This window comes from Apis laboriosa, unplaced genomic scaffold, assembly GCF_014066325.1.
Source record: "Apis laboriosa isolate Shangri-la unplaced genomic scaffold, ASM1406632v1 scaffold21_cov150, whole genome shotgun sequence".
Taxonomy (NCBI): Eukaryota; Metazoa; Arthropoda; class Insecta; order Hymenoptera; family Apidae; genus Apis; species Apis laboriosa.
Window position 1 is genome coordinate 1,982,754 of NW_025222365.1, and position 20,988 is coordinate 2,003,741.

The 20,988-nt window shown below is 36.4% G+C and overlaps 1 protein-coding gene across 1 annotated transcript in view; it reads left to right on the forward strand.

Moving 5' to 3' along the window:
* The first annotated feature begins 11,876 nt into the window (after positions 1–11,876).
* The window catches only part of LOC122712958 (dopamine receptor 1-like), a 41,409-nt gene continuing 32,297 nt past the window's right edge, over positions 11,877–20,988 (forward strand). The window contains exon 1 of the mRNA XM_043933032.1: positions 11,877–11,902. Coding sequence (XP_043788967.1) covers positions 11,888–11,902 — 15 coding nt within the window. The 5' untranslated portion in view covers positions 11,877–11,887. The remainder of the gene's footprint in view (positions 11,903–20,988) is intronic.

Consider the following 20,988-nt stretch of genomic DNA (forward strand, 5'->3'; position numbering starts at 1 on the left):
CAATGATCGATTTTAAACGATGGAAGGACTCGCAAGCAACGATAGTTTCTTCTGTACCAACGATTCGATAAATTTTACATCGACAAATCTGTTCCATTGCAAGAAATTGATTTACATTCAATCAAATCCAAAACCAGTCTCTCGATCCAATTAAATCCGATTAAAAAAATTTAATTATAAATTATAAATTAAATATTATATATAATTTATTTTATTACATATATTATATATAATTACAAATTAAATATTAAAAAAATATAATTTCTTCGGCGGACCGGCATCGAATCTATAAAAAAAAAAATACACGTATTATCACGATTGCTCGATAGAAATTCGCTCCGTTAATTATTCGACCTGATTATCGAAATAATCGTATCGGTAGCGTCTAATCATCGACGAGATTCGAATTTCCGGCGACCAAAAGTTTCGTTTAATTGGCCTCGAGCGAGGAGGGAGAGATCGCGATAACATAACCTCACTCCAACTGGCGCGTGCGCTATTGAAAGCGTTTTATCGGTGGCATGTATCACGAGTAATCCCAATGTACAGTGTTGCGCCCGGCCGATGAACGCAATTAGCAAGAACGCAGGGCAAAGCAAGTATGCGGCAGCTGGCTTTGCCACGAGTGGATACGTACAATATGCCGGACCTGCTTGTTCCTGCTTGTAACTGTTAATCGGGCCGTAATCCCCCGTCCAGGATCCGCTAATCGACGTTAAATTAAAACGCTGCTTGTCAAACATGCCAGCCTCCATTCGATAATCCCTGCACGATCCCAAGCCTCGTTGATTCGCCTCTCGGAATCTGCCAACTTATCCTGTCTTCCATCCTCCCCAAAATTCCCTAGAAACCCTTTAACCTTTAAACGAGAAATAACTAACTGTACTAATTTAATCGGCTTTGAGAACGTTACGAGTAAATCAATTTGCGTGAAAATTTGTCCAATCATAATGTTCTTCTTATTAATGGAATTTTGTAGATAAGTTTTTAGAAAATGTGAATTTCCAATTTGACATTTTGACATTTTGGGTAATGTTGTTACGCGTTTCTTTTAACGAATTGAGTAATAGATTGATAATTATTGCGGTAATATTTGCATTTATCGAATTGTTATTTGTATTTTATGTAAAACGATTCTATATGTGCGAATTTTCGATCATTTAATTTGTTTCCTCGTAATTTTTATATCGTGCCATTCTTTTCAACGATCCAATTTTAAAATTATTTAAATCTCGTGTACGTAATATTTTATATTTTATTCATGAGCAATAAAGCACAATAATGGATTGTAAAATGAATTTATCATGGTTCAATAAGAATTATACTTCTTACCAGATATCTTACCAGTATTGCCGACGATATTGAAAAAATCGATTGAACCTTTTAATTACCGGAATTAATCAACTTTCTGATTTTAATATCAAAAATGAATATTATTCGGTTTGCGAGCTATTGATTACTGCCTTCGGGCTTTTCATAAAAATGATGTAAAATTTCCCCGACGAAACGAGAAAATTTGCAATTCGAATTTTTCTTCTAAAATTCTTTTTTTTCTTCTCTTTTAGAAATGATTCTCCTTTTTTTTTTCACGATCACGAATCATAGAAGAAGAAAGAAAAAAAAGAAATAAATAAATAAATCGACGTTATTTCAATTTGCAAACAGATATATTTCGCGATATTTTCACGCGATAAATTATTTTCATTTTGTATAATATTTTTAATTTAGCTCTCTTCTCCTCTCCGCGTTATCCCGATAACACGTACACGCGTACACACGCATACGCACACGCTCTCGATTTACACGGATCGACCGATAAATACGCGCGAATGCCACACGTTGTTAATAAATGCGAGGGTGAGAAAATTGATCGAGCCGCGTTATCAATGCGTGCATTGCAAAACGCCATTCGAAACATCAAGGTTTCAACTGTGAATTCGATGGATTTTTCATTGAAAAAACTGCATCAATTTCATCGATGCAGTTTCCCTCAAAGCTGCCAAGTTTAAATCAAACAAAGCGTAATTAATTGTCACGAATTAAATTCCCGGGTATCGTGTTGCTCGAAAGGGGAAGTACAACTTTCGTAAAATTACACGTGGATTTTTTTTTTCTCGTCGAAAAAAAAGAATCGACTTATCATCGATACTTTCAAAGTTGCATTAGTTAACCCTTCGTCTTTGGAAAAAAAAATTTTCACTCGCAGCGTGGTGATAAATTTTTGTTTTACGAATTAAATTGCAAAAGCTTGCTTAAATTTCCTCTACAATTTTCGCATCGTTTTTCCGTATCCGAAGAATACGGAATTAAAATTAGAGAGAATATAATTTGATGTGCGCTACCAAAAGTCTCAAAGTTTATAATCGTAACAAAATTTAAATATCCACAAATAAGAATAAAAAAGAAAAGAAAAAAATAGAAAATTCTCTGCCAAAAGTTTCACTCGCTATAATATCGATGGATAGTATTTCATATCGTATATACAATGGATATAATATTAAACGAAAAATCCATTGAAATGATCCATTTATAATATCAATTTTCGAATCCAATGATGGGAAGGAAGAATCGATTCGTATTCAAAAAAAAAAAGGATACGTCGATTGGTCAGATGGTAAAATACACGTGCGGGTGGAGAAAGAAAACAAGGGGATTAATGGAAAGGGGGATATGAATGAGAGAGTCGAATTACGGAAGGATAAATTTATCGAGGGAGTGGCGTGCGGGATTAAACTTTGATTAAACGTGAAACGAAAGAAAGTTGGCGCGAATGAGGGAATGAAAGGGTGAAAACGTTAATCATGGAAAATTTAAACGTCCCGCGAACGAGACTCTCTGCTCCTCGTTGGAGAATCGGTGTCTCCTCTTTGAGAGAAATAAAAAAAAAAAAAAAAAGAATGGACATATCGCGATTACCATAAAAATGGCGAACATTGTACATTTTTGACAAAGCTGGCTTTTTTACTTTTTTCTTTTTTTACAATTTTTTTTTTTTTTTTACAACAATGACACTCTGTCCTGGATAGTTCTGGACGATGACAAATTGTCGTGAACGAATCGTTGTGTCAAAAATTTTGTTTAGTTTGCTTTTTGTCGATCGTGCGTCACCGATTCCGTGTATTCATGTTCCACAAACAGTTTTATGATGAATAAAAATTTTTATATTCTGTTCGCTTTATTAAGCCCTTTATATCTCGATACTTGAAATTTTCTTGTTATTTAAAATAAAAAAAAAAAATCGAAACGTGAGGGGTGAGAACAATTTGGACGGATTAAAAAATTGGTTTTTTGTTGTTCAGATTGAAGATCGAGGATGGAAAGAATTTATATTTCATTCTTATCGGCAAGTGAAACAGTAACTCGATCACTGATCAAAAAAAAAAAAGACTGTTTTACTTACGCTCTGTTATTTCGTTAATAACTCGTTGACAAAGTTGGAACGAAAGTTTTTCGAAATTACTTCAAAGATCTCCAGTTAATTGATATTTTTGGGACACCGTGTATAGTAGAAAATTAAATTCTTCTAAATTTTAAAGTTTAAGTCAATGGAAGGATTTTGGACGACATCAAGACAGGAAACGATTGTAAGAAGATACTGTTACGTTTAAATACTTTATCGCTCTTCCTTGGACGTCAAGGAAGGCTTTAAAAACCGAAACATTTGAAGGAAACTTGCGCATCGACGAAAAATAAAAAAAAGTTTTGTAGAATTTAAATTTCACTGAAATTCTTTTTTATAATTTTATCATCGAATATTGCCGGCAACATCGTTATTTCATAATTGATATTTATTTGTTTTTCTTCGATTACACACACTTCGAATGTTTTGTAAACAGATACGCGCATAATTACACGTATAATTAAATATATTCGTTCAGCTAAATCCGTACATTTTATTTATCATTTTTCACTGCCCAGCCAACGAGAAGATTTTCACAATAATTATTCCCTTTGAAAATTCGCGCCTGTGATAGAAAGAATATTCCGTTTCGTTTTAAATTTCATATATCTCTCGTGCCGATTCGATCGAATTGGAATTCGAAGGAAAGGAAGATCATTCCTTCTCCCTTTGAAACGTTTCCAACGTAATAAAACGTTGTTTCGTACGCTTTACTTTCAATTCTTATTTCTATGCACGACCCTATTTCCAACTCTTACACTCGATTACTAAAAATTCCCTCTCCCCATGTAATTCTCGTACCGATCGTTTCTAACCATTTCTCGATAATAGAATTCTAAAAATCTCGAAAATGTGTAAAGTTTCGAATATCGATGTAATGTAGATGAAAGTTAATCAAAATTCGAATAGATTTGAAAATGACTCGAAGATAATAAAATTCTAAAAAAAAAATCTCGAAAATGTGTAAAGTTTCGAATATCGAGTAGATATAAATGTAGAAAGTTAATCAAAATTCGAATAGATTTGAAAATGACTCGAAGATGATAGAATTTAAAAAAAAAAAAAAATCTCGAAAATGTAAATCGATATCGATGTATTAAAACATAAATGAAAGGTAATTCGCGATAGATTTATAAAAATGATTTTTTTAACGAGATAAATACGAGCGAATTAAATTTTAATTTCAACGAATAAGGTAAGTCGTATATCATCGTGATATTATCACGAAACGCAATCGAATTTTCCGCTTTGCAAAACATACGGTGGAGAGCGTTTATTGGAGAGAAAGTCAAAGTAGATGGCAATTATTTACTCGAACGACTCTTCTCCGTCAATGAGTTACGGTCGGCTGACTATACTTGGCGATATCCACTGCGAGAGTGGATGGGCTCCATATGCAATCAGACTCTCTCTTATTACGTGGCTCGCGTATTACACGCCCCTCCATCCTCACTTTGCGACGCTCGCATGCTATGATTTAGAAAATATGTGTATCGAGATTCAAAGCAATTTTCGAGTTCGAGAAATTTATTACGATATCCCATTTAAATCGAACGTTAAAATAATTTTGTAAACGGTGTATATTGTAAAAAATTCTTTACGTGTTCTTCCTAGGGATATAGAACGGAGGTCTAGTTTATTTTTCTTAACGAAATTACTAGACGAGAATTTAAAGAAATGGTCTAAATAAAAAAAGGACATTTCTCACGAGGTTAGCATTGCCAACTCGTGGTAGTAATTTCCGTTGTTGCTTCTATTCTCGTCTTGAGAGGCAATCTCGCGCAAAACAGATTCGGACAAGAAAGGTCAAGAAAAATAAAGATAAAATGATTTCATCGAGATATATAGAGGAAACGTTGATAACGTTTATATTTTTTTTTTTTTTTTTTTTCATCCCAAAACTTGGAATATATCCCATTCTCAATATCAATTTCTATCTATCCATTCTTAACGTTCCCCGTTCGTTCCAACGATCTCAATTTCCAAATCCATTCCTTCCAAATGTTATTTCCGTATTCACTTACAATACTCCTCACGTTTATCTACGCGATTGATTAAAAATCCAAATACGATGGAATAAAAGTGCACGTGATATTCGTATTTAAGATTAAAAATATCGACCTCCCTATTTCCACCTCCCACGTTATAAATATATCCAATTTTTCTCGCCTCGATCCCAAAGAAGATAGAAAGAACTTCTAAGGATTTTTTTTAAAAAAAAAAAAAAAACGTATCCTCGAGGAACGTATCCCTGTCAAAAATTCAAGGACAATAGGTCCAAGTTTATCAGGAGCATTTGATAAATCGCGATATGAACCGGCATCCCTTTTGTCGGAGAAATAAAGGAGAGGAGGAGGAGGAGGAGAAAGTCGATTCGACTCTCTTTAGAATTTTAGGACGCGGCCAGGATTAAAGCGAGATAAGTTAAGCCGGCGAAACGGCATGGGCAGAGGGTTTAAATTAGTAGCGGGGAAATTCAACGAGTGACGGGCACCCAGATAAGGGATTTCCCCCCGTCGAGCGAATATACCTTACCTTACGGTCATAATACGCGAAGTGGGGCAAGTATGGCTGGATAAACTGATTATCTGTATCACGCGGTATCGCCATCTTTTGTGCTCGAAAAAAACACGCATCATCATGAGCTGGGGGAAAACGTGGAAGGAGAAAGTTACTAGTTTCCTAGTGAATTTTCTTTTATTTTGTTTTATCGAAGTCGAATACGAATTTTACGAATTTTTAGGACAAGATTTTTGTTTCGTTCGATTTTAGATTTTTTATCGAGATTTGGATTTTGATTTCGACTCGCTCGTGAGAAGCAGAACATGAAAAATTCTGACGAGTTAGTGTATAATTTAATTCTAATTTTGGAAATACTTGGAAAATTGAGATATTTCGAATAATTTGTTCTTAAGTAATCAGTAATGGAAATTACTCTGTTTTGGAACTGAAGGTAAGAATTTTTGGCAAAAGCGTGTATTTTCTTAGAGATTGCATCTATAATTACGATAAATCGCGAGCAAAATACAAAATGGACACCTGTTCGCGATCAGATTACGGGGAGCACGATAAAGTTAACAAAGTTTTCGAAAGTTTACGATCGTGCGACTGTCACAATTTGTAAAATTTACGAATTCACATTTCCCGCACAAATTAACTGATACTACGATAGAAAATAATTTCTAGCGAATAAGAAGAAGAAAAGAAAAGAAAATGGAAAATAAAAACTTACGATTGAAATTTTTTTACCAAGTCTCCATCTTGATCGCGGTTTTATTTTTAGATCGATCGGATAAGATGAACTGCACAAACGAATCGAACGAATCGAACGATCGAGAGAAGCCATTGCTCTCGCGTCCCTCGAAAGAATGCCAATGGAACAATAGGTTTTCCTTCGCCTCTCGTAACCGATAACGCGGTTATTCATCGCGTCGCGATATCGCGATATGAGGAACGCGTATCCAAAGAATTGGAAGAGGAAGAGAAAGCAAGTGTGACGAACGAAGCGAAATTCTTCAAACAATTCCTCCAACTATCTTGGACGGATGACGTTAAGAATCCAGTCTTGGAAACTGCATATCGGCTTTCCGTCAGTGGTTCTCATAACGACTCGCATTCTTCGAGAGACATGCAACAGGTTCTTTCTTTTCGTCACTGAGTTACTCGAAAGAAAACGAATCTCTTCGTAATAAAATAATAATTCGAAAAAAACAATGGAAAATTATGGAAGTTTCCAAGATTTGAGAAAAATTTTTTTTTTTTAAATATTCGAGAAAGAACATAGAATAAGAAAATCCCTTTTTTCTTTTTTCTATCGCGCTTAACCCGATTCTTACCCCCTTATTTTCCCTCCCTTCTGGGCGTAATCTTATGGAAATACTTGCCCTTAATTCGTTTCACTCCGAATATTTTTGTCGCTCGAAACGAGAATTTCATTGAATCCTTCGCGATCGCTTTATTAAGAATTGAACGAGAATAGAAGTTTTTTAAATAGTCGACCCAATTTTTCTTTTTTTTAGATTTTTCGACTTTTCCCCGATCCGAGTTCTGAAATTTTTCGACTCGTGCAAATTTCTCCAACGAATATATATATATATATACTCCTTTCCTTCTGAGTCGACAAGGATCACTAGTTCAGTTATGGCGGCAACGATTCGTTAACTACGATATCGACAATCTCTCTTCCCCCCCCTCTTTCCTTAATCTCGATTTATCGTCCAATTTATCGTTTAAAAGGTTCGTTAAACCAGGCCTTTCATCGCTAATCGATCGTGTCTCTTCCTCCACTTGTTTTTCTTTTTAATTCGACCAGCGGTTCGGTTTCCACCACCGGTTTTAGATCTCGCGAAATAACACGGCGACTCGATGAGAAACGGTTATTTCGCGATCCTTGTTCCACACGAGCGGAAGTTCTATTATAATTAGAACGAATCGAGCTTTGGATTTGGAGGTTTGAATTTTTGGTTAAGTGGAAAGAAAAAGAAAAGAGGAGAGAAGAGGATGAGAAAATGAAAGGTGGATCGATCATACCAGACGCATTAACGAATATTTTTTCGAATCGAAATTCAAATCACCAAAGCTGGATTCTCGAGTTCTCTCCTCGTGGAGGAATATCTTTTTCGAAAAAAGAAAAAAGAAGGGGGGAGGAGGGAGAAAATGAAGGGCGAAATGTGAATTGTACCAAATTAACGAGTCTTTTTTTAAATCGAAATTCAAACCAGAGTTCGATTCTCGAGTTCTCTTCTCGTGGAGTAATACTTTTTTTCGAAAAAAGAAAAAAGAAAAGGGGGAAGAGGAAAGATGAGAAAGTAAATCCAAATACATTAGAAATGAATGAAAGAAAAAGGAATTTCTTTATAAGGAGGAATCGAATTTGGTTTGAATTTTCTCATCTTCTCCCTTTTCTTTTTTCGAAAAAGATATTTCTCCGCGAGGAGGAATCGAATTTGATTTGAATTTTCCCTTTCTCGTTTTCACCCCTCCCCTTTTTCTTTTTTCTTTTTTTCGAAAAAGGATATTCCTCCACGAGAAAGAATCAAATTTGGAATTTTGAATTTCGATTAAAAAAACAAGATTAATAAGCGTTTGCTATAACTAATCCCTCCTTCATTTTCTCCTTTCCCCTCCTCCCTCCTTTTTTTTTTTCGAAAAAGATATTCCTCCACGAGAAGGAATCGAATTTGGAATTTTGAATTTCGATTAAAAAAAAAAGATCCGTTAATAAGCGTTTGCTATATATAACTAATCCCCCCTTCATTTTTTCCTCATGCCCCTCCCCCTTCCCCTCCATCCTTTTTTCTTTTTTTCGAAAAAGGATATTCCTCCTCCCCCACGAGGAGGAAACGTTTGGTCGATTTTATCGAAGCGAAGTAAAAAAAGAGGGAGAATCGATGAAAGGTACATATATATAAGTCGGAAGCTTAAGCGCCTATCGGTTCGTGGACCAACCTATCGAACCTCCATCTTTTCTAAGAGCATATACGTGTCGTATACAAGAAATACGTCTCCGTATTTATTCATGGCGTGACAACGATGATTCAAGAATTTATACATAAATCACGCGTTTATCTTTGATCTACAGGGGGAGGGGAAAAGAAAAGAAAGTTGCGCGTCGATCGAGATGTAATACAAATTTTATGGATGGAAGTGTTTATCGTGCGAGCTTGTTTCGCATTCTCTTTAAACCGGATCTCAAAGCGCGATTAAAATTGTAGGAGGAGAGGAGGAGAATTGAGGAGAAGGAAAAGGAGAAAGAGACGATGTAAATTTGAACAAAAAATGTATATCTATATACGATGGTTCAACAAGAGTGGTTTTTGGAACGCTGTTTTACGGGATAATTCATCTAATTTGAAGGAAAGTTTTTCGTACGTCGACGAAAAATCTTTTTAAAACGGTGAAAGCAAAAGTTTTCGACGTTTCTTTTTTTTCTTTTTTTTTTTTTTTTTTCATCTTTTTCAATATACAATTTTTGCGTGCCAATTTCTTTCGCGACAGACCAATGAATTCTGAACATTTTGCAAAATTTAAAATTTTGCTCCATCTTCCGCTATTACAAAATAATATTAGAAAAAAAAGAAAAAAGGGAAAAAGTATTTTGAAAAAATTTTGAAATTGTCGATCTCATCTCCTTGAAGCGATATTTTAATAAAAAAAAAAATTGTTCGTTAATTTTAATTAAAAGCCTAATCGTCAAATGTTACGCTGCTAAATTTAATTTAAAAAATTAAATTTAAAACGAAATAATAATTTTGATCTGGCCACTCACTTTTCAAATTTTCGTTGATAAAAAAAAAAAATCCATTGGTAAACAATTTTTGCACTATCACTCGTGTGTTGCGCAGCACAAAGTTTTAAGATTAAAATTTTACTCGATTCGACTCGATAATAAACGTACCGCTCGCGACGACGACACGTTCCATACTGGATTAAGGCACCCGTCGAAATTGTAAACATTCGTTATTCTACGGCGTATATCTATTATAGGAAATTTGACATCGATATATTTATTTTGATTCTCGACGTGTTTGGCAAATTACAAACGTGTGATCGAACGACATATATATATATATATTTCGATTAAAATTCGATTTCACTTTTTTTATATCAATAATTTAAACCCAAATTTTTACGATAAAAATTTTTTGTGTCGAAATTTACGAATATGTAAATCCTTTTTTTCTTTTCTTTTTTTACTCTCGATCTTTTGATTTCCCCCTCATCCAACGTAAATTTTTATTCAACAATCCCCGAATACGAGAAAGATCGAAATCGTCGAAATCATTCTACCCTTCTACCCACGTGTATCCAACCAAATATACCCACGATACTTATTCCTGTAATTCCATTATTGGCTCGAAAAAGCAACCAACATTCCAACCAGGAACCAGAAGAATCCAATAAACCCACGCCTACGCCTTCCCCCCCCCCCCCCACACCCCGATATAAATAACATAATTCACTCGAATTTCACCCGTTCGAGTCGTGAATATTCGATCGAAGATTCTATTCATCGAAATCTGGAAATCTGGAAACGAAAGAAACAATTGTTACGAGTAAATTATGAATATAACGCAAAACGTGCGACCAACACCACGCTGCGAAACAATTTCGTCGATGGATAGTAACAACAACAACAACAACAACAACAACAATAATAATAATAATAACAACAATAATAATAATAATCCGAATATATAAATCCGCAACACGGCCGCAAAACCAAATTAAACGGTATTCACGGTTTCCCGCGATTTCGGCCGCCTCCACGATGCGGGCACGGACATATCGAATAAAACATCGAAGACCTCCCTAACGCTCCATCCAGAGCACTTGCTGCCTACAAGAAGCCATTTACGCGCCATTATTCGATACGAAGGGGATAGAAGAATTAACCCATCCCCCCTCCACCGATCCAATTAACGAAGCTATATATACATATATACATATCGTACATGCACGCGTGACACGGTGGGCGCAATCTTCGTTGAACAAGAGCGATCGAATAATTCGGGGGGAGGGGGGCCACGGTAAGGTTAATTCAACTCGACATACCCTGTGTATATCGGGTCCCATATTGGAAAACTTAATCGAATTCGAAGGGGTTGCAACAACGCAACCCGATTATCACAGGATAAACACCCCCCCCCCCCCCCCCTCCCTGAACGCGCGAACGCGTTGGGTTTATTGTAGGTCAAATACAGACGAATAGAAGGAAGGCGATAGAGAAGAACTGACGACTTCTATCTGTTCTCTCTTTCTTGATTTGAGAAATTGGTGATTTCTCTCTCTCTCTCTCTCTCTCTCAACAACGATTTCACGCAACGATGAACAATCCGGCCGGGGATAAAAGCCGGGGGTAAAGAGTAAGTAGTAGGATAAGCAACAATCGATATGAGAAGACCGGTGCTCACGAACGGTAAACTCGTTCGAGAGTGTATAATTGAACCCCCTCCCTTCTTCTTTCCTCTTCTTTCTTCCCTTCGAAGAATCGGATCGGAGCTCGAGGCAAGAAAGAAAGAAGAGATATATATATATATATATATATATCCCCCCTCGCAACAAGAAAAATGCAAAGATCCTCGTTATAAGGTTCGGCGAGAGGTTGGCAAACGTGGAAAAAGTAGTAACGAGCCGAGTGGTGGATGCTCGGAATAAATAATAAGTCGGGAGGGAGGGAGGGAGGGAATAATTCGAAAGGGAAACGGCAGTGGCAGTGGCAGTGGCAGTGGCGGTGGCGGTGGCAGCGGCGGCGGTTCCACGAGTTTCGCCCGCTTTTTCGAGGCGAACTGAAGAGAGGGGTGGAAAAGAGGGGGTAAGCGAGAGAGGGATGGCGAGCGAGAAAGCGAGCGAGTGGTGAGCGGGCAGAGAGAGAGAGAGAGAGAGATGGGGAGGAGGAGGGGCGAAGGTATGGAGGGGGTGAGAGGAGGCTGTGCTCGGGGTGCGGAAGAGTCAGTGCGCGGCGAGGCGCGCCAGCTGCCGCACGTCATGATTCTATCCCAGGTGAGCCACGAATTTACCCAGAAACCATCACAGCACGCTCTCCACTTCGAATCGTGACCGCCAAAAAATTCGCGACCTATACGTATATATATATATATACATATACGTATACATATACATATATATATATATATATATATATATCTGTATCTCGACAAACGAACGCGGTGGTCCTTCCTCTTTCACACACGCCCCTCGTGCATGAGAACGAAGTGTTGTGTGCTCGAACAAAGCCGTGTCATCCTCCCGCGTTGCTCGACTCGCTTTCCCCAATTTTTCTTCTTTCCATTTCCCATTATCACACACACACACGAAAGCACGATCGATAGTGGCAAGCAAAGCATGATTTATCTCTTCTTCTTCTTCTTCTTCTTCTTCTCCTTCTTTCTCCTCCTCCTTCTTCGATTTCCTCTTTGTGTTTTTTCGTTGTTGCCACGTTGTTTAATGTAATTTGGGGTATTAACGCGCGAGGAGATAATGGAACGTCCGTCGGGTATAACACGTCGAGAGGCTCGAGATCGAGGATCACGGGATAAATCGAGTGGCTGTGCGACACGTCGGATCGAGGAGTTGATTGGAGTGCGGAGAGAGAGAGAGAGGGAGAGGGAGGGAGAGGGAGAGGGAGGGCAATACCCCCTTTTCTTTCCGTCAAATCGTTTCGTCGCTCTGTTGTTCCATTCCCGACTTTTTTTTCCCTTTCTTTCTTTCCTTCCTTCTTCTTCTTCTTTTTTTTTTTTTTTTTTTAAGGATTTCCTCTCCTCTTCTCGGCGGCACCTTCCCCCTCCCCCCCTCCCCCAATCACCTTGCCCCGGCGGAGGAAAGCGTAAAGCGATTCCTACGCAACGCGCAAACAAACTTTATCTCTCGATTCACTTACGACGAACGCTTTGTTTGTCCCCGCGTAATTGATAGTCGAACGTGAAATTAATCTTTTCCACCCCGCCAAGCGTGATCTCCATCCGGTGAAAATTCCAATTTTTCACACGCGCGAAGGGAAGAAGGTCGGGACCGATCGCGGGGCATTCTTAAGAAACTCCTTCCTCGTTTCTTGTCCCCCTCACTTTTTTCGATAATCCTGGAAGGCTTGCTTCGATTTCAATTCCACTCAGTTCCTCTCCTTTCTTCCTTCCTTTCATCTTCCATCGTTCTCTTGATCAACCCTATCCTATACTATACTATCTTTCTCCTTTCTTCTTCTTCTTCTTCTTCTTCTTCTTCTTCTTCTTCCCTCGATCGAAGCGCGATTCCTTCGAAATAATGAACCTCTCTCTGAAATTATCGTGAACGAAGGAGAAGAAGCTGCACTCCTTGATCGAAGATGGAGAGACGAAGAGGGGAGAGAGAATGGACGAAGAAGAGAGAGGATCAACGACATTTCGAGGAAAAACCTTTTGCTTTCGTCTTCCGCTCGAGACTTTTCCTTCTCGACGAGTTTTCTTGGAATTCGAGGGACGCATCGAGAGAATTTTTCAATTTGTTTATCCCCTTAAGGAGCGATCATTTTGGGAGGGGGGAGAGGAAGGATTGGATACGTGAAGATTTGAATATTCGAAATCGGATCGGAGTTGTTGAGTGCGCGGATGGAATGTTTTCCGCGTGTTTCCTCTTTGCAATTTCGAGAGCAAGTGTTGTGCCTTTCTTTTCTTTTCTTTTCTTTTCTTTCTTTCTTTCTTTTTCAAGGAAATCATATCCTCGGGCGATAAGTTAAGTGCGAGACGCTGCGAAATTCTAGAATTCGAGGATTCTGGACAGGATTCGTGTATTCGTTCAGCGCCGTTTAAGAAGAGGAGGAGGAAGAGGAAAGAATATTCGAGGATATTCGAGGATAACGCGTGTATAGAAATCGAGCTCGATTTCGTATAAAAACTCCTTTTATACGAAGGAAGGAAACGATCCGTTTCGGAAAATATGTTATGGAAAATATCTTCGACGATGACCGAAATATACCCAAGGGACCTCCAACGGACGAGGAAAAAGTTGGAACACAGTTTATTCCATTACGGATACTCTTGCATTCGAACGATTCCTGAGAAAAAAAAGTGGAGGAAAGTGCGAGCGGAACGAATGAAAAATTCGTCTCGTGTCCCATCTCCATTGTTCCAAACTCCAATGGATAGATGGAATAATGGATAGATGGATATAAACACCGTTTCGAGGAGAGAAATGTTGCCCGATTCGGGAAAGAAAGAGAGAAAAGAGAGTCGATTTCGATCCGATTTGAACCCCCCAGTCGACGAGGGGGGTCGTCGAGACCTAAGGGAATAGAATTTAAAAAGGGAAATCCCAGCTCGATCAGAACGAGAATCGAAGGACCGTCCTCCAATTTTTCATGCCGCGAAAAAATATTTATTCCCTTCTCTCGTTAACGATCCTCACTTTCGAGGGAAAAAAACACCCTCGAACTCTCGACGATAATTATTCTCGTAGATCATGCGAACCGTGATTTAATTTCGAATAGCAGACGACACCTGACACCTGAGAAAGATCGAGACAATTTCGAGAATCGAGAGCGTCGAGGATAAAGCGCCGGCTCTGCTTTCTTAAATCTCCGAATTCTCCTCGAGGGAGAAAGGAAGGAAGGAAGGAAGAAAGGAAGGGAGGAAGGAAGAAAGGAAGGAAGGCGTCGTCCTTTCCAAAAGGGTAGGGAAACGATCCTCTTTGTAATTACAGAGAGGACGCTCTCTCTGCCTACTTTTTTTTATGCTGACTCGGGGAAAGGTCGCCATCCAGATCACGTTCCGTGGAGGATTTACCTGTTACGATTTGTCGCGTTCCCCATTCGACGTTGCCGAAGGAGAATCGTAATCGTGCCGTTCGATACGATTCTTACACGCGACACAGTGTCTCTCTTTCTCCTCCCCGTCGTCGAGAAGAGACGATGTTGTTCCGACGTTCGTCAAGTTTGGTAATTTTCCGATAATAGAATTCCAAGTTTGTAAATAAATAGGTAGCAGACGAACGAACGAACGAGAGGTATAGTTGGTTTCGAAAATCTTTTCGAACCATGGATGCAAATTTTCGAGACGTTTTCGTTCAGTAATTTTGGATCGAATTGTGACGGATGAAATGAGAATAAGCGATATTCTTTGGGTTAATAGATAGAGTTCTCGATGTCGTTTCGTTTCTGGATTCGATGATTTTTCGATGACGAAATTTTCAAAATTCGAATTACGAATGCACAGTGAATTATACACGAGAGTTGAAATAAATGAAATTTTTATGTCGATAGACAAAGCTTTCGACGATCTGATAAAATTCTAAATTTGGATTATAAATTGATAATAGATATGAATGATATTCTAATTGGTTTTGAAAATCTTTTCGAATCATGGATGCAAATTTTCGAAACGTTTTTGTTCACAGTTAGGTAATTTTGGATCGAATTGTGACAGATAAATGCTTCTGGGTTCGATGATAAAATTTTAAATTAGAATTTATAGTGAATTACACACGAGAGTTGAAATGAATGAAATTCGTACATCGATAGATAAACGACTGATAAAATTCTAAAATTGGATTATAAATTGGTAATAGATACGAATGTCCAATTGGTGATTTGAAAATCTTTTCGAATTAGATAAAAATTCTTCTAAATTCGATGATTTTTCGATGACAAAATTTTAAATTAGAATTACGAATCCATAGTGAATTACGATCTGATAAAACTCTAAATTTGGATTATAAATTGATAATAAATACGAGACGAACGAGAGATCTAATTGATTTTGAAAATATTTTCGAACCAGGAAATTTTCGATACGTTCTTCCGAGTTCGATAATTTTGTGGTAAGAAAATTCATGAATTGGATCATCGAATGTATTCGATGATTTTTCGATGAAAAAATTCAAAATTCGAATTACGAATAATGAATTACATTAATGAGAGTCGAAATAAATGAAATTCTTACGTCTTACAGCGAGACAAGGTTCTACGACGTCTGATAAAACTCTAAACTTGAAATACAAATAGATAATAGTTACATACGGAACACAGATGAGAATCCAGGTGTTTTTGAAAAATCTATTAAAACAAGTAAATTTTTAAGCATTTCTTAGGATAAAATGGAAAGGTATTTATGAAAGATAAATCCAAAGGCAGTGACCGTTTTGGTAACAACCTATTATTCCACTTATCTTGCACGATCTGATGGATTGTCTGGTTGGGCGAACGATTGCACGCAAACTACTTCCGGTCAGGAGGGTAAAGGGGGCGCCTGTTGCGCCGTTAAAACCACAACTTTCCTTATCAATTAATTTATCAACGACCATATATATTCTCGATCAATTCTTTCGATCGAGATCTCGCTTAAAATCTAAATACATTTCATATTTTTATCATACCTCCATTCTTTATTTCGTTCGACGCGTTTTTCGACATTGATTCAACACACCTGTTTAAGTTGCATCTAGGTTAGGCAATCCGAGTTGAGTTCCAGTCAAGTTTGCAATCAAGACACTCTGCCTCCTTCCTTACCTCGCCGTATAATAAATCCTCTTAACCTGTTTCCATTCGTGTATCTATATTTATTGATAAATTTATTGATCAAAATTAAGAAACAACAAATATATAATTTCTTATATGCGCGATTCGAGATTATACGAAAGAATATAAAAACAAATATTACCAAAAACGATATGTAATTTCTCTTCGATTCGTTCGAATTATTCCATTTTAAAATTCCTCGCGTGTTTCCATCGTTTCATGAATTTATTTGTGCATGAATTTTCCACGCGTTATCGTGATAGGTTAAGTAACAATAATCCGTAACAATAAGGGAATGTTTTCGTATTCGATGAAAAATCAATTCCTACGTTGGAGAGTTTTATATAAAATATTCTCCTGGTAAAGAAGAAAAAAAAAAAAAGAAATTTGGATAACACGAAAAATTAATTTCCACGGAATTAACGATCCGTGTATCTATTCACTAACCTCTCGATTATCAACAAGTGTACGCCGACGTTGATAACGCTGCTAACTCTCTTTCCGTGTTGTATAAGCCGAAAATAAAGTTTTCTCTATTGAATTAATCACGATTGGGTTAATCCTAATTAAGTCGCGGATCCTCGAAAACTTTTCGATCGAACCACTGTGCCAACGTATTAGATATTGGTGTAGATATTTCCCCCTCTCCTTTTGCACACAAAGTATACACAAAGAGTACGCCATGGAGAATGTCTCGATATTAAAATTATTAATCGATAAAGTTAAAAGGGAACGTTAATTAAAAGATTCGATATTCCGTGTCGTTTATTATGTCGTTTGAATAATATATACATGTATATATATATATATATATATTTGTTACGATAAATTGTCGAGTAAATCAATTTGAAATTAATCATTCTTTTTTATTCTTTTATTTTTTATTTTGTTTGTCGTTATCGTTTTCGATATCAGACGTAATAATAATGTTTATAGAAAATGAGTTTACACGTTTATCGATTTTATTAATTTCAATAAATTCGAAATCTGCTTTATTCTATTTATTCCTTTTCTTTTTTTTTTTTTTTAGGCGATACGTATTATTGCTTTTATCATCCTCTTTGTGCCATTTTTTTTTTATATAAGATGAATAAATTGCACCGTTTGTAGATCTCTACACGGAGCAAACTTTTTTATTTGAAAAGTAGAAAGATTCGTAGAACTTCAATTATTTCGAATTGTCTTGGAAGGGGAAAAAAAAAAAAATATAAAGAGAAATGTCAGAAAAGAGATAAGACATTTTCACAGTCCGTGCATTTCAAAAGAATTTTCTGGATCAACGTTTTTTTAAAAAAATTTATCGCTCTTATTACTTCTAATAACTAATTAATAATTACTCTTATTAATTAAAATTCTGGCGCAAAATTTCTTTCAATTTAAATTTCTCTCATTCTGGTACACAGGAACGCGTTACATTTTTTTCAAGATGTTAACAAAGTACGCGCAGCAATTCAATGAATTTCGGCAATCGTCAATTTTTGATACGACGCTTTTAATTAAATTCAATTCGTACATCAACGAAATGAGTAAAAAATGGAAATCGAGCCGGTCCTAGATTTAATTATTGTTACGATTGATATGTAATTAAATTTTCAATTTGAATTTCGAATCACCCGTTTAATTCCAACCTTTACATTTGACAAATTCTATATGGTCGGGGTTGGATCGATAGATCTTCGATCATTGAGGAGAAAGGAGCGGGTTTGAGACGACCGTTCAACCCGCTAACTAAAGCACCCCTATTACACACCGCTCTGTGTATACATACTGATACCAAGTGTAAGCCGTAGTGTTTGATTGAATCGTATACCTTCATTATTGATACTATTGAGAACTCTATCAATCGAGAACTATCGAGGGATTTCTCTTTGTTTGCTCTCCCGTTCCCCGACCATTCTTCCTTCCTCCATCCAAACAATCTTTTTCATTCTGGTATTCGTCTATTAATATCGTGTTAACCGTCTCACGATTTCTTTTTTTTTTTTTCCTTTTTTATTCTTCTTCTCTTTTGCATATTCGTCCGTTTCTTAATTCGAGTTGTGCCTTTAGTTGTGCCTTCTTCTATTTCTCCATTCTCTTCCAGTTTCCTATTTTTTTAATATTTTTACGGTTTCAGACGTTGAATATAACTGGAAATTATATCTTTTGAGATGTTCATTTGAATTACGAAAATCTAAAATTTCTTCATTTCTTCTTTTTCGAATTCTTTCGTTAACGCCTTTTCAACGGCGATGGAATCAATTCGATGTTGGATGGGAAATTATATTTTTGAATTATATTATATCTGAAATTTCGATTCAATGCTTTTTCATATTTCTACTTTATTTTTATCCTTTTTATGACGATAGATCAATTCGTGAATATAGAATATATAATCGATGTTAAAAGTTTTGAAAAAAAAGTTTTTGAATATTTACCTGGTTGCTTCGTCGCTCTTTCGTGATAGTGATGGTAGATAAAATTTTTAGATCAAAATTAAAGGGTTAATCGTCTTAAGAGATTAGCCCTTTTGGACATTCGTTCGAGTTGATAATCCGAAATTTCGTATTTCGTTTATTTCTTCCATCCCCTTCCTCGTAATTCTATAAATTCGAAATTCGAATCTAATTCGTAACATCCCTCGCTCGAACGATCCATTCTACCACTTTTTCCACCTTTTATCCTCTCCTAATGATCCTCGTGATCCCCGTAATGGGGTAAAAAGGTGAGCAGTCGGCGCGTCCTGAATCCGTGTAATTCACGCTCTTTGAGAATTACATATCGAAATCCATTGAATCGTCTATATAATTACAATCGAGTTAACCAAGTTCTGCGCCGAGCTCTAGTTAGACGCGTTAATTGATTCCTGTTTCTTTTTTTCTTTCTTCTATAATATTTCTTCCACACGATTCTAATACAGGATAAATCAACATTTTCTCGCGAATAAGTATAAATTAACTGTTTGCGCTCGAGAGGCGAGTCTCAGTCGCCACGGGCGTTTCATGTTGCAACTCGAATGACCAGCTATTTATGCTAGATGTCTCCGATTAATGAAAACGCGGTATTAATTCGTAAATAGACTCTTTATTTCAAACCTTTATCTCTTTATTTCAAGAAATGTATAATATCATTTTATATATTAATCCTCTTTTGCATGAATTTTTATGACGAGTTAAAAAAAATATACACGATAGCCGTTGCTCTATTTAAAACTGAGTGTGGTCATGAAATAAATAATAATTAGAAACGCAATAGATGGTTAATTTGTAAATAAATTCCTTAGATCTTTATCTCTTTATCAAGAAATGTATAAAATCATTTTACGTATTAATTTGTAAATAGACTCCTTAAATCTTTATCTTTTTATCAAGAAATATATAAAATCATTTTATGTATTACTAAATAAATAGATTCTTTAGATTTTTACCTATTTATTATTGGATTGTTTGGAGAATAATTTCATTTTTTCACGCCAGTGTCGCTAGTCGAACGTTTATCCAACCAACTTCATTCTAAACCATGTAGTTATTATATATTTTCAGAGTTGGCATTTCATGGTTTATTTGTATAAGAAAAATTCGTTCGATTCTGTGCGGTTGTGTTTCTCGTGCGTGATGACAAAGCCGAAAGAAATATTTTCGACGTATTTTATTTTTTCATTGCCGAAAAGGTGAAGAATGCTGTTCAAGCAAGAAAAAAGTTACGCGAAAGCTGTGGAGAAGCTATATTAACGTTAGTGTCAAAACTGGTTTTTAAAATTTCCTTCCGACAATTTCGACGTTAAAGATGCGCCACGTTTCTGGAAGACCGGTTGAAGCCACGAAGACAAAGTAAAGGTAGCCAATCGAAGCAAACTGACGAACAACAAGTCGAGAAATTGCTATGAGATCGAATTTATCGAATTCGACTGTTCACGATCGTGTGAAACGACTTGGTGTTTCATGTGATCATGAAAAAAAACGAAATTATTTTCCGAACAACCCAATATTAGAGAAATGTATAAAAGGTACAATATCGTTACATTTGTGCAAAATCATTTTGAGTTTCTACTTTGCTCGATTGAAACAATCGTCGAGCGCGAAGAGTTAAAAATTCTAACCAATATTTCCGATGTTGTTCCGATGTTTGTCAAGTTTGATAATTTTCCGATAATAGAATTCCAAATTTAGATTAGTAAATAATAGATAGCAGACGAACGCACGAACGAGAGGTATAATTAATTTTGAAAATCTTCGAACCATGGATGCAAATTTTCTCGTTTCTCATTTCGATAATTTTGAATCGAATGTAACGAATAAATGAGAAGCGAAATTCTTCGGTTAATAGATAAAAGTTCTCGATATCGTTCCGCTTCTGGGTTCGATGATTTTTCGATAACGAAATTTTTAAAATTCAAATTACGAATCTATAGTGAATACGTTGATTATATGAGAATTGAAATAAATGAAATGAAACAATCGTCGAGCGCAAAGTGTTAAAAATTATAATCGATTCTCTCGGAAAGGGAGAGAGAATCTTGCGTGTCAACAATTCGCGATCTTAAACTTCTGAACGGAGAATCGTTCCATTTGCCAGCTTCGCTTATCTTGTGCAACAAACAACAACGATAACCCACAATCCAAAC